This window comes from Dendrobates tinctorius, unplaced genomic scaffold, assembly GCF_039654945.1.
Source record: "Dendrobates tinctorius isolate UK_male_01 unplaced genomic scaffold, ASM3965494v1 ptg000177l, whole genome shotgun sequence".
NCBI classification, from domain to species: Eukaryota; Metazoa; Chordata; class Amphibia; order Anura; family Dendrobatidae; genus Dendrobates; species Dendrobates tinctorius.
The window spans coordinates 8,446,217-8,457,322 of record NW_027361844.1 but is presented as its reverse complement, the minus strand read 5'-3'; the positions used below and the strand labels follow the sequence as shown (position 1 = coordinate 8,457,322).

General features: G+C 46.4%; 1 protein-coding gene across 3 annotated transcripts in view; it reads left to right on the top strand.

The window, feature by feature from the left end:
• The first annotated feature begins 4,719 nt into the window (after positions 1-4,719).
• CDK15 (cyclin dependent kinase 15) overlaps positions 4,720-11,106 on the top strand; it is a 425,222-nt gene continuing 418,835 nt past the window's right edge. For 2 of the 3 annotated variants that reach the window (XM_073551520.1, XM_073551522.1), the window contains exon 1: positions 4,721-4,880. In XM_073551520.1, coding sequence (XP_073407621.1) covers positions 4,754-4,880 — 127 coding nt within the window. In that variant the 5' untranslated portion in view covers positions 4,721-4,753. Of the gene's footprint in view, positions 4,881-11,106 lie in introns of all 3 variants that reach the window. The other variant, XM_073551521.1, reaches the window with a different exon arrangement.

The following is an 11,106-nucleotide window of genomic DNA, read 5'->3' as shown; positions in this document are numbered from 1 at the left end:
GGAGAAAGCATTCCAGACTCTGAAGGTGGCATTGACCGAGGCGCCAGTTAGTTTATGCTGACTTCTCTCAACCATTCATTCTCCACACTGATGGGAGCCTGCATGGACTCGGAGCTGTGTTGTCCCAAATCCAAGGAGGAAAAGAACGAGTAATCACCTATGCAAGTCGGTCTCTACATGACTCCGAAAGGAATCCAGACAACTACAGTTCAATCAAACTGGAGCTGTTGGCATTAGTGTGGGCCATGACAGAGAAGTTTGTGGAATACTTGTCTGGCTCGGAAGTCCTGGTATGCACTGACAATAACACTCTGGCACATCTGGAAAATGCGAGACTGGGAGCTCTGGAGCAGCGCTGGGTGGCTCAGATGGCCAAGTTTCAATATAATATCACCTACAAGAGGGAAGCTGAGAATACTCATGCGAACGCCTTATCCAGAGTAACACATGGGAAACCTGGACCTAATCGAGATGAAGAACTAGAGGCTGGAGAGGTCCCTGAATTCCGGGATTCAGCCAGGTTGTTGGCAGCGACGCAGGAGCAGGTACAAGCAACCACATGAGAATACATACTGGGGCAGTCCCGTGATGAGTGGGTCCGAATACAACAAGAAGATGGTGAACTCGCTCAATTGAGACAGTGAGTGGTGCTAAAACAACATCTTAGCCAGAGAGCGCGAAACACCCTATCTCCAGAGACTCTGAAGATCCTTCAACAGCGGGAAAGACTTTAACTGAAGAATGGGATTTTGTATCAGAAGATCCAACTTCAACGGGAGCTGGGTATCACCTGACAGGTGATGATCCCTGAAACACTGCTGTCTAAGGTGGCTAAAGAGGCACACGAAAGAGGTGCTCATTTTGGTCAGGAGAAGACTTTTCATTGGCTACAGAAACTGGTTTATCATCCCCGACTGAAGACCGTGGTGGTGGACACTTTTCAGCTCTGCAGGAGCTGTGAACTAGCGAAAACCCCGGAGTAAAGAGCTCCCACATAGACTATTGTGACCTCTGCTCCTCTGGAAGTACTGATGATAGACAGACCACCTCACGAAGTTTGCCGTTGAGACTCCGACACTTGATCAAACTGCCGAATCTGCTGCACATGCCATCTGTAAGAATTTCATTCAGGTATACGGTTGCCCGAAGAGAATTTACTTCGATCAAGGTGCTTCTTTTCTTGGGCACATGATGGAAGAATTACATAGCCTGTACCACATTGAAAAATCCCGAACAACGCCTTATCACCCTCAGTGGAATGGGGCCTGTGAACAGTTCAACCGTACTCTGATTCAGATGTTGATGACACTGGAGGAAGACCGAAAAGCCTGGTGGCCTGAATTTGTAGCTGAGTTAGTGTGGGTGTTCAACAACCGAATACATCACACCACTGGTTATATTCCATACACCCTGTTGTGAGGTCATCCAGGAAGAGAGATTACCGAGCTGGAGTTGGATCCACGGACGGGGGTGTCTACCTGGGTCCGAGAACATCGGCATCGTTTGCAGACACTACACCGTCTGGTGCAAACCAGATTCCTGGAACTGGAGCATCCAGAGACAACTCCTCTGCGAGGGACATCTCTCCAGGTAGAGGACCGTGTGTTGGTCTGAGATAAATGTCCTCGAGAAAAGCTGGAGTACCTGTGGGAGAAGACCCCGTATTGGGTAAGAGATTCAACCTGAAGGGGAAGAAAACACTTCCACTCGAATAGTCCACTGGAATATGCTACAGCCCTGTGTGTCAAGAGGTCCTGATCAAGTGGGAGAAGTGTAAACTGTTCCCAAAATACCCTCTTCAATCATAGCTGATTGTGAAGAGGAAGGTCATGAACCACCTACTGTAAACCCAAGAGAAGGGCATGTGCCTGAAATGCCTGCGGAGGCTGTTCCGTTGGAAACAAGCGAGTCTCCGTCCTCAACTGTACAACCTGACTCCACTACACAGCCTGATTCGGTTACTCCTTCTGACTTATGGCGCTCAGAATGGGCTACAGCCGGGATACCCCCCAAAAGATACAATCAAGACCAATTTGTTTGGCAAAAAATCTTTCAAGGAATAGGAGAATGTCAACGTATCCTACAAGAAATCTCGCCTGTGGAATGGCGAGCAAAAGGAGAGGGGGAGTGTAAGAAGATGCATCGGACGGGAGGTACCTCTCTTGCGCTGGTTCCAGAACTGTCGGGGCTGTCACCATTGTTGTCCAGGGGGAAAGCTTTCCAAACTGGACCGACCTTTGCACTGGAGAGTAGGGGGTGTGTCGAGAATAAAAAAGCCAGGGCGTGGGAAAGGAAGAGGAGACTTGGCGGGAAGACAACGCGCGCAGTAGGGGAAGTTTGGTGCTCTGTCTTCCAAATAACGTGACAGCGCAGGCCCGCGCTATAGATCCCCTACTGTCAAGTACAGTGACTGTGAGCATAGACCTGCTGTGTGCCCGCTGGCTCCTGCATCCAAAAGTGCCAGACGCTCCGGGCTGGTTTTTGCTGCGCGCGTGCCGTCTGAGACAGACTGGGTGACTTGCATAGAACTGTGTCCTACCTCACCCTCAGTTTACTGCTAAGCTGAGTTACACTTGGGCAGTGTCACAGACTACTCTTCACTCCACACGACAAATCCAGACCCTGGACCCTTCACAAGACAGCGAGGCCTCATCGCCACCGTTAGGAACCGGATCTTCCACTCCTTCTGGACGACCCCGGGATCATCACTCACAGGTTGTGAAGGCGCCAGCATTGAAACTTAGGACTCTGCAGTTAAGAAGCCATCGGACTGATAAGTTTAACCCCTCATGAACAGTTGCTTTATCTATTGCCATTGTTATTTTATCCTGCCCTTATACCGTGCCTTTTCCTCTTGCCATCCCCTGTTTTACCCATCACCTCCCTGCGTGGAGTATCCCCTTTGTTAATCAACCTGTTAACTGAAAATGTGTGCACACTGTAAAGCGCTGCGGAATATGTTAGCGCTATATAAAAATAAAGATTATTATTATTATTATTATTAACTCTTGTTCTGCCTCCTGTCCGTCACTGCATCCCGCAACCTGCCCACAGCACAATGAAAGAGAGAGAGACACGGAAAGAGTGCTGCTGTTTTCTACCAAGTGGTTATCTTACCCCAATGCTGGATTCACAATTCTACTGCTCAGTTCTGCTGTGTTTTATCCTTCATGCTGATAAGTCTCTGAACATGTGCTACATAGCAACAGAAGCAGGGATACCACATGTTGCTATATCAGCTAGTCTTCACCCACTAACTCAGAGTCAAATGAAAAACTAGAGATTGAGCCTGAAGAGGGGAAAACTGATGAAAAATGCAGTATACAAGCCACATACTGAACACAAAAATAGTGTTTTTCCTTATGTATATATTGTGAGACAGTGACAGGTATTATATGCGAGGGCCGCTATGTATCTCCCAGGATGTAGACGGAGTCCTATTAGACCCGCCAGAGTGCCTTGTGTCCACAGCAGGACGCCTGTGAGTCACAAGGCAAAATAAAAGTAAGTGTGGATCTGGTCAAGCTATTTGGCCAAGGCAATGATCAGGAAAACTCATTAAGGGCTTTTATTTTTGAAGTGAACTACAGGATGGTAGTGGGGCAGTTCACTCCCTCCAAGCTGGGTCTTACAAGTGGCACATTGCCTCAAATTCCAGTCAAAAACCCTGCAGTAAAGGGTTTGTGTGTGTCAGTGTTTGTTTGCAAGTGGCAGATCAGGTGGCTCTACAGCGTCCAGCCTGTGTGAGGCTGCGATCCAGAGGATACCATGTGCTGTTCATTGTGCGAGTTGTTTGGACATTAAACACGTTTGCTGTGAGCTTTCCTGTGGTCCCTACCTATTCGTCACATTGCACCAACCCTGCTGCACTACAATATACACAATAGTAAATTCAGAAGTTACTTGAAATTATAGGTGCACTTTAAAGGACATCTGTCAGGAGGTTTTTGCTTTAGCCTGAGGACAGTATAATGTAGCAGCTACACAGATTTCAGAGATTTGTCACTTATTAGGCTGTGTGCTGTTGTTCCATACGATGATGGTTTCTTCACTATAAGATTATCACTGCTTGGACCAAAGTGCACGTGAGCCCTGGTCTGACCATGCCCCCTGCTCTGATCAGAAGCTCACTGTCAGTAGACAATGTACACAGAAAGCTGTGGTGTGGGCGGGGGCAGCTTTTGAGCTCTGCTAAATGCTACATCCAAAACATCTGATTGTGTCACAGCTACTGCACTCAGTAAATTAAGTGATACAGCACTGGAATAAGGGTCTCTCTTTCTACATTATGCTGCTATCAAATGAGGTACCAATACCTGGTGACAGATCCCCTTTAAATTCAGATTTTGGTGGCCAAAGCTGTGCCTAATAGGTCTAATCTATGCAGAGTAGAAAGGAGTTTGCAGGGCCGTGTTTAATCAAGTCTTTATGCTGCGATAGTTCTGTCCTTTTACATTTCAGATATTATTATACTATATTCAGTATACACAGTGACGTGACTATTGTGCAAGTGCGGTATATGGACAATAACCCTTGATAAATGCAGTTAGTGAGGGAACATCTGGTACGCACCAGCTCATGTCCTATAGCTAATAGTTACTGTAGCGTATAAAAGATGTGGGCAAATAGACGATAAATAAATGATGATAACCTCAGAGTGGTATCTGCCATCATTGTAACGTTTATCTCTTTCCTCCCTTCCGTGCCCATATACTGCACTCTCCTTCCCAAGTCTATCTGGACCACCGCAGTGATGAACACAGCAGCCTGCCTCTCTTTCGATCTCTCTCTTTCTCTCCCCGTTTCCTCTCTTCTCTCTCACTCTGTGTCCATCATGCAGAACATAAGGCAAGCAGCCACAGAGGCCTTTTGTCGCCTGGGTAAGTGCCTCTTTCCTCAGCCTTACCATTGTACAAAGAGGATTTCAATAGGTTTTTACTCCATGCAGAAAACAATGACCCTGTCACATTTCCATTCTGTGTAGCCCTGCTTGTGGAATAAGGCAGGTGTGCAGACGGCACTACTACTAGGGTGAGGCACCGATATCCACCCTTCCTAGGGTTAATACTTTGCACAAGCCCATGTAGTGCATCCCATACAGATGTGCTGCAGGCCAGGGTTGGCAGATAAGGGCAAAACAACAGGGAGTGTAAATCTACTTCGGCATAATTGGGTGAGGATGTTGCAGACATTTGTGGTCTTTGCTATCTTGATCTTACTCATATGTTGATGCTTTCCTGGAAGCCTCCAGTGCGTTTCAGTTAAAGGTCATTAGTGATTATTACGAGATAAATATATGTGAGCATCACTGGAAGATCCAAGATAAATCAGCCACGCTGTAATCGGTCCCTGCATCGGCATACTGAAATGTGTGATGCTTTTGTGCAATAGAATTAAAGTCCTGAAAGGGCTGGATAAAAGCTGCCAAACTGAATTCTTGTCTCCAAGGTTCGTTGAGGTGACAGGCTTGTGTGTTCATCCATAATAACTGCCCGGCATCAGGGCCACACCGCGGGCAGGTATCTGTGTGACAAGCCCTGCTTGGGTGAAGAGCACACCTGTCCATTTCACTGATCCATGAATACTACCTGTTATATCGTGCTGACTGAGTTATAAAGGGGACCTATCACTGGAATGTTTCGTTTAGACTGAGTACCTCCTCCAGTTGGTGCTGCGCCACTGATATTGGTACAGTTTTTCTTTTTTTTCTGTGTCCCTCCAATCCAAAGTTATGCCCCTTAGTAATGGTGGAAATTTTTCCTTTTTGTCTGTGGGTGTTTGCTTTTTCTCCTCTGATACTGACCAATCAAATCATAGCTGCGCCTGCAGAGATATTCTGGGGTATACATCCAGTTATTACTATGGGGGCATAACATTGGAATGGAGGGGCATAGATGAAAATGAAAATCTGTTTCAGAATCGGTGCCAACTGAAGGAGGTACTCTGTTTAAAGGGGTTGTCCAGGACTTTAACACTGATTGCCTATCCTTAGGATAGGTCATCTATGTCTGATTGGTGGGGGTATGATTCCTGGCACCCTCGCCGATCAGCTGTCGACAGTGGCCAGAACTGTTTAGTTGCAGAGCCACACAGCACAGCTCCATCAGTTGTATAGTGATGATTGCCGGTTACTGCACATCCACCCGATTGAACTTTATAGGGTGTGGATGTGCAATACCCGGCCACAGCCACTATTCTCTCCATGGAGATGTGCTCTGCATCTCCATAACTGAGCAGTTACGGCCACCACTGACATTGGGAACAGCAGATTGGTGGGAGTGCTGAATGTCCCACCCCCCTCGATCAGACATTGATGACCTATCTTAAGGACATTACATCAATGTTAAGGTTCTGGCAACCCCTTTAAATAGAGAAAATGCAGTTGAAGGTCCTCTTTAAATGATTAAGTCTAGTAGCCCCACCACAGTCCCCCTGGTTCTTTATCCCAATACATAACATCATTTTAATTTACTACTCCAGATTACATGTTTGGATTCAATGACAGTCTTCATCCTAGAGATCAAAATATTTATACCAGAAATTATGGTGAACAAGTGTTGTATTTGTAAGAAAAAATGATAAATTAATGAGAAACATTATTAGAGCAATTTCCTAATGTAATCCTATTACTGGAAATTCATCTTTATATAATGCTGGAATTGTAACCACAGTAGTGCCAAAACAATAAAGTGCAGGGTTTAGGATTAGCATGGCTCGTAGCATGGATTTGTAGAAGGGATGCAAATCAAGAGCCATGAATCTAATGCACTATTATGATATTAGTTATTTATTTTACTTGTATAGCCCCATTATTTTCATCATCAACACTGTTATCATTGGGGCTTACAATCTAAATTCCCTATCAGTATGTCTTTGGAGGGTGGAAGGAAACCGGAGAACCCGGAGGAAACCCATGCAAACACGGGGAGAACACACAAACTCCTTGTAGATGTTGTCCTTGGGGGGATTGAACCCAGGACCCCAGCAGTGCGAGCCTAATTAGGATCATTGGTCTAAGATTTGCACCTGAAATACAAATGCAAATGCAAAAAAGGTGCCTATATTATTTGTATGAGAAACCGGCCCTAGTGCTATTTTAAAAACCTTCAGATCTGTCAGTGGGCAGCAGACTGCTAATATGGTGCCTTGTGTTATGTGAGTACAATGGAAGCAGCGCAGCTTATTCAACAGGTTTACAATAGGTTGTATCTGAAGGGCCAGTACATCTGGAGAATATAGGATTGTAAGGCTAAATTCACACAACCATGTAAAAAATAGTCCAATTTTCATACAGAAAAAAACATACGACTTTTCATCTGTATTGTCATCCGTATGGTATCCCTATGGCATCCATTTTTATACATCAGCAGTTATTAAAATTTACAAGACCAAATACAGTTTCCTATGCTGAAGAATTGCAATGTATCCGTAAAAATCAGATGCCATAGGGTTTATCCGTATAGGATCTGATTTTTTTTTTGTGCAACCATAAACTTGAATAGGTGAGTCTCATCCAAACTACGGAAGAGAATAGTGCATGATGAGGACATTCAGTCCAAACAAAAAAAAAACAGTCATCTGAACAGCCCAAATGAATAAAATTGGTCCAAGTGCTGTCAGATTATTTTCACAGACAACACTTGAGCTGACGAGTGGCGTGAATGTACACCCTACACCTAAGGTACTGCAAATTTTCTGCCCTGGTTTATGAAGGAAAATCTACACCGTACAACATTAGCAAATCATTATCTACATACTGTGGAAAAAAATCCTCCAGCAGAAAATAACCTGAAGTGCAGACTATAATCTCAATTTACACTAATGATTTTCATTGCAAATTTCTCAGTTAGGGCTCATTCACACTAGCATATAACACATGTATTATCGGTAGCACTCAGCCCAATGTTATACTATGGTGCAGTGCAGATCTGCGACTATTTCTCATGCCAATTCGGGATGAGAAAACATTTGCAGCATGCAGCGAGTCGCTCCGATAACTAATCGGATCACCAAACCCATACACACGTGGTGAAAATTATTGGTACCCCCCGTTTAATGACAGAGAAGCCCACAATGGTCTCAGAAATAACTTGAATCTGACAAAAGAAATAATAAATAAAAAATCTATGGAAATAAGATTAGAAAGAAAATTATAGACAAACATGTTAAAGGTAAAGGTTATGAGACTAACCCCAAGCAGCTTCCTGTGACTACAGTTGCACATATTCAGAAATTTAAGATCCATGGGACTGTAGCCTACCTCCCTGGACGTGGCCGCAGGAGGAAAATTGATGACAAATCAAAGAGATGGATAATACGAATGGTAACAAAAGAGCCCAGAAAAATTTCTAAACAGACAAAAGGTGTGTAGTAGAGTGTATCTTCTGAGAATCCGAGAACTTCACTGAGCAAGTTATCTTGAGTAAACAGTATTTACTTTATATGGATAAACATGAGATAAGAGATTTCAGTAGCACACAGCCAGTGCTTCTGGTATAATACACTCAAAAGCGAAAGTAAAAGTAACAACAACAATAGAGAGCTTCCCTCCCCACAATACAGCAAATATATAACTTCACACTATCGCCATCTGTTGTCAGGATAGTGTAAAGTCCTCCTTTACATAAACAATAAGTCCATTTTTGTTGCATATGCCAACACCCTTTCTCAACAGTAAGGACTTATTCAGTCAAATCCAACTTTTTTATTAGTCTCTGGTGTTTATCAGCATTCAACGCCTTCGAGAAAATGTCTGCTGTCATTTCTTTAGTAGGATAATCCTTCAAGAAATTATACTTCACATTTCCCAAGTCTTTGATTTCGAAATGTCGCTTCAGGATTTTTAGAATGTTTCTGTCATGATCCAGTGTTGGATCTGGCGGTATTAAATCCATTAAGTGAACTTTTTTTCCTTTGGTTCCAAAGTGTGTCGTGATTGCCCCCGGTGGCCATTAGAATTATCACGTGGTGTAGTTCATTCTAAGTTGCCCTGTGGTGGGGAATAGTATCGCACCTTAGGTTTAGGGTTGTTCACTTAATTATGGATCAGGTGTGACACCCTATATAGGTGTGCTCAGGGTGTTCACTCACTGCCTGTGATATTGTGAGATTGCTTTCACTTTGTGTGGGAGAGCCTGGAGGAAGGATGGAGCTGGTGAGGAGTCCTGCGCAGCTTAGCCAGGGGGGACGTGTTGCAGCTATGGTGTCTGGACGAAGGGCTCGCATGGCGTGGTGGGGTCGCAGTGATGGAGTCAGCGGGAAGTGTCTGCATGGCCTGGTGGAGTGGCTACTATGGAGAGTGGCACTCACCATGTGGGACTTGGCCGCTGAGCTGGACTCAAGCATGCTTGACTTCGTGGCAGAAGCTGAACACTTCCTTGGGACTCTGGTACTAAGCAGTTGCAACTGGTGTTGGACTCTGCTCCAAGGCTGCACTAAGGTGGAGGATCCTGTTATGGTGATGGATCCAGGTGGAGGAGAAGATGCACTCAGGTGGAGGGCTCTGTTGCTAGGAGCGCACGCAACAGAGCAAAGCTAAGTGGTGTTTCCCCTGTATTGTCTCTTTCCTCATGTGTGTTATTAGTGCAGTGGTGGGATTAGTCTCCGCACCGACCCATTCCCTAGTGAGGGTTTAGCGTCAGGGTGAGCAAGGGCGTTAAGGTACGCGTGCGGCGACAGGTGTGGAGCCTGTTTAGGGAATGTCAGGAGTGCAGGGACACTGGGGAGCTTAGGAGGTCTCCATTTCCCCATTCCCTATCGCAGGGCCCACCATTGTTATAGTTTCCCAGGTTCCCCCTTTATTATTTGATTATCGTATGTATAACATGTAATACCCAAATTCGCCAGGTGGAGGCGGCGTATCCACCTGCACGTTTTATTATTTAAATTCGCCCCACTGGAGGCGGTGTATCCAGGGTCATGTGTGTCACATGGGTTTGCCTTGCGGAAACATCTGCGTCCTGACACACGTGACCATGACATTATCACAGGCCCTACAGTTTTTTTTTCTGGTGAGCTTTGGCCATGTGGAGACCACTGAGTAATTGCTGCCGGGCCTCACTGAGGAGAGTGGGGAGCGGCATGGTGTGTTAGAGCCGCTGCAGCAGCAGTTATCACGGTCTGGGGCCTCTGCTCAGATAACCAGAGAAAAAAAAAAAAGGCGGCTGCGGTCTGGCAAAAGCCCCTAGAGTCGCTGCTGGGGAGCGGGACTTGCTCTCGCACTGGGAGGTACCCAGGCGGGTGGGAGGAATGGTGCCCCACGGAGCTGCCTGGTATTCCCCGAGGTGAAGGGGTACATCCCTGTGGTGAGCAGACTAGGTGTGTAGTCGCTGCTGGGGAGCGGGACTTGCTCTTACAGGGGACGCACCCAGGCAGGTGGGAGGAATGGTGCCCCACGGAGCTGCCTGGTATTCCCCGAGGTTAAGGGGTACGTCCCTGTAGTGAGCAGATTGGTGAATAGTCCGCGGGACTCATGCCAAATCTTCGATGCCGCCCCTCCTGGTCGTGTGGAGGCGACCAGCGAGTATATATATTTTCCTCCATATTCCTGCGGCTATGGTACTAAAACCCCCTAGAGTCGCTGCTGGGGAGCAGGACTGGTTCATGCAGGCGGGCGCACCCAGGCAGGTGGGAGGAATGGTGCCCCACGGAGCTGCCTGGTATTCCCCGAGGTGAAGGGGTACGCCCCTGTGGTGAACTAACTGGTGTGAGAGTCCGCGGGGTTTTACGCCAAATCTTCATACCATCGAAGAAGCCGCCCTCCTGGTCGTGTGGAGGCGACCAGTGAGAGTATATTTCCTCCATTTCCCGGTCTCCTTCTCCTCCTGGTGTGTGCAGCAGGTGTGCTGCGGGGGAGTAGGGACAAATCTCAACCCTCGCCATTAAACCAACCCTGGGAGGCGCAGACCTCATGGTGAAGAGGGTTGGAGGGTGGTGATCCCTTGGTGAATAGCGGGGGTGTGAGTGTGGTGACACAGGGGGACACCTCTGTGATCAGGTCCTGATTGAGTTCACCAATTTTTTGACAAACGAATGTGTGTAATAAACGTTCAGGTCCGGACCTGTGTGTGAACGAGCGTGTATGTGTGCCACCAAAAAACATCTTGT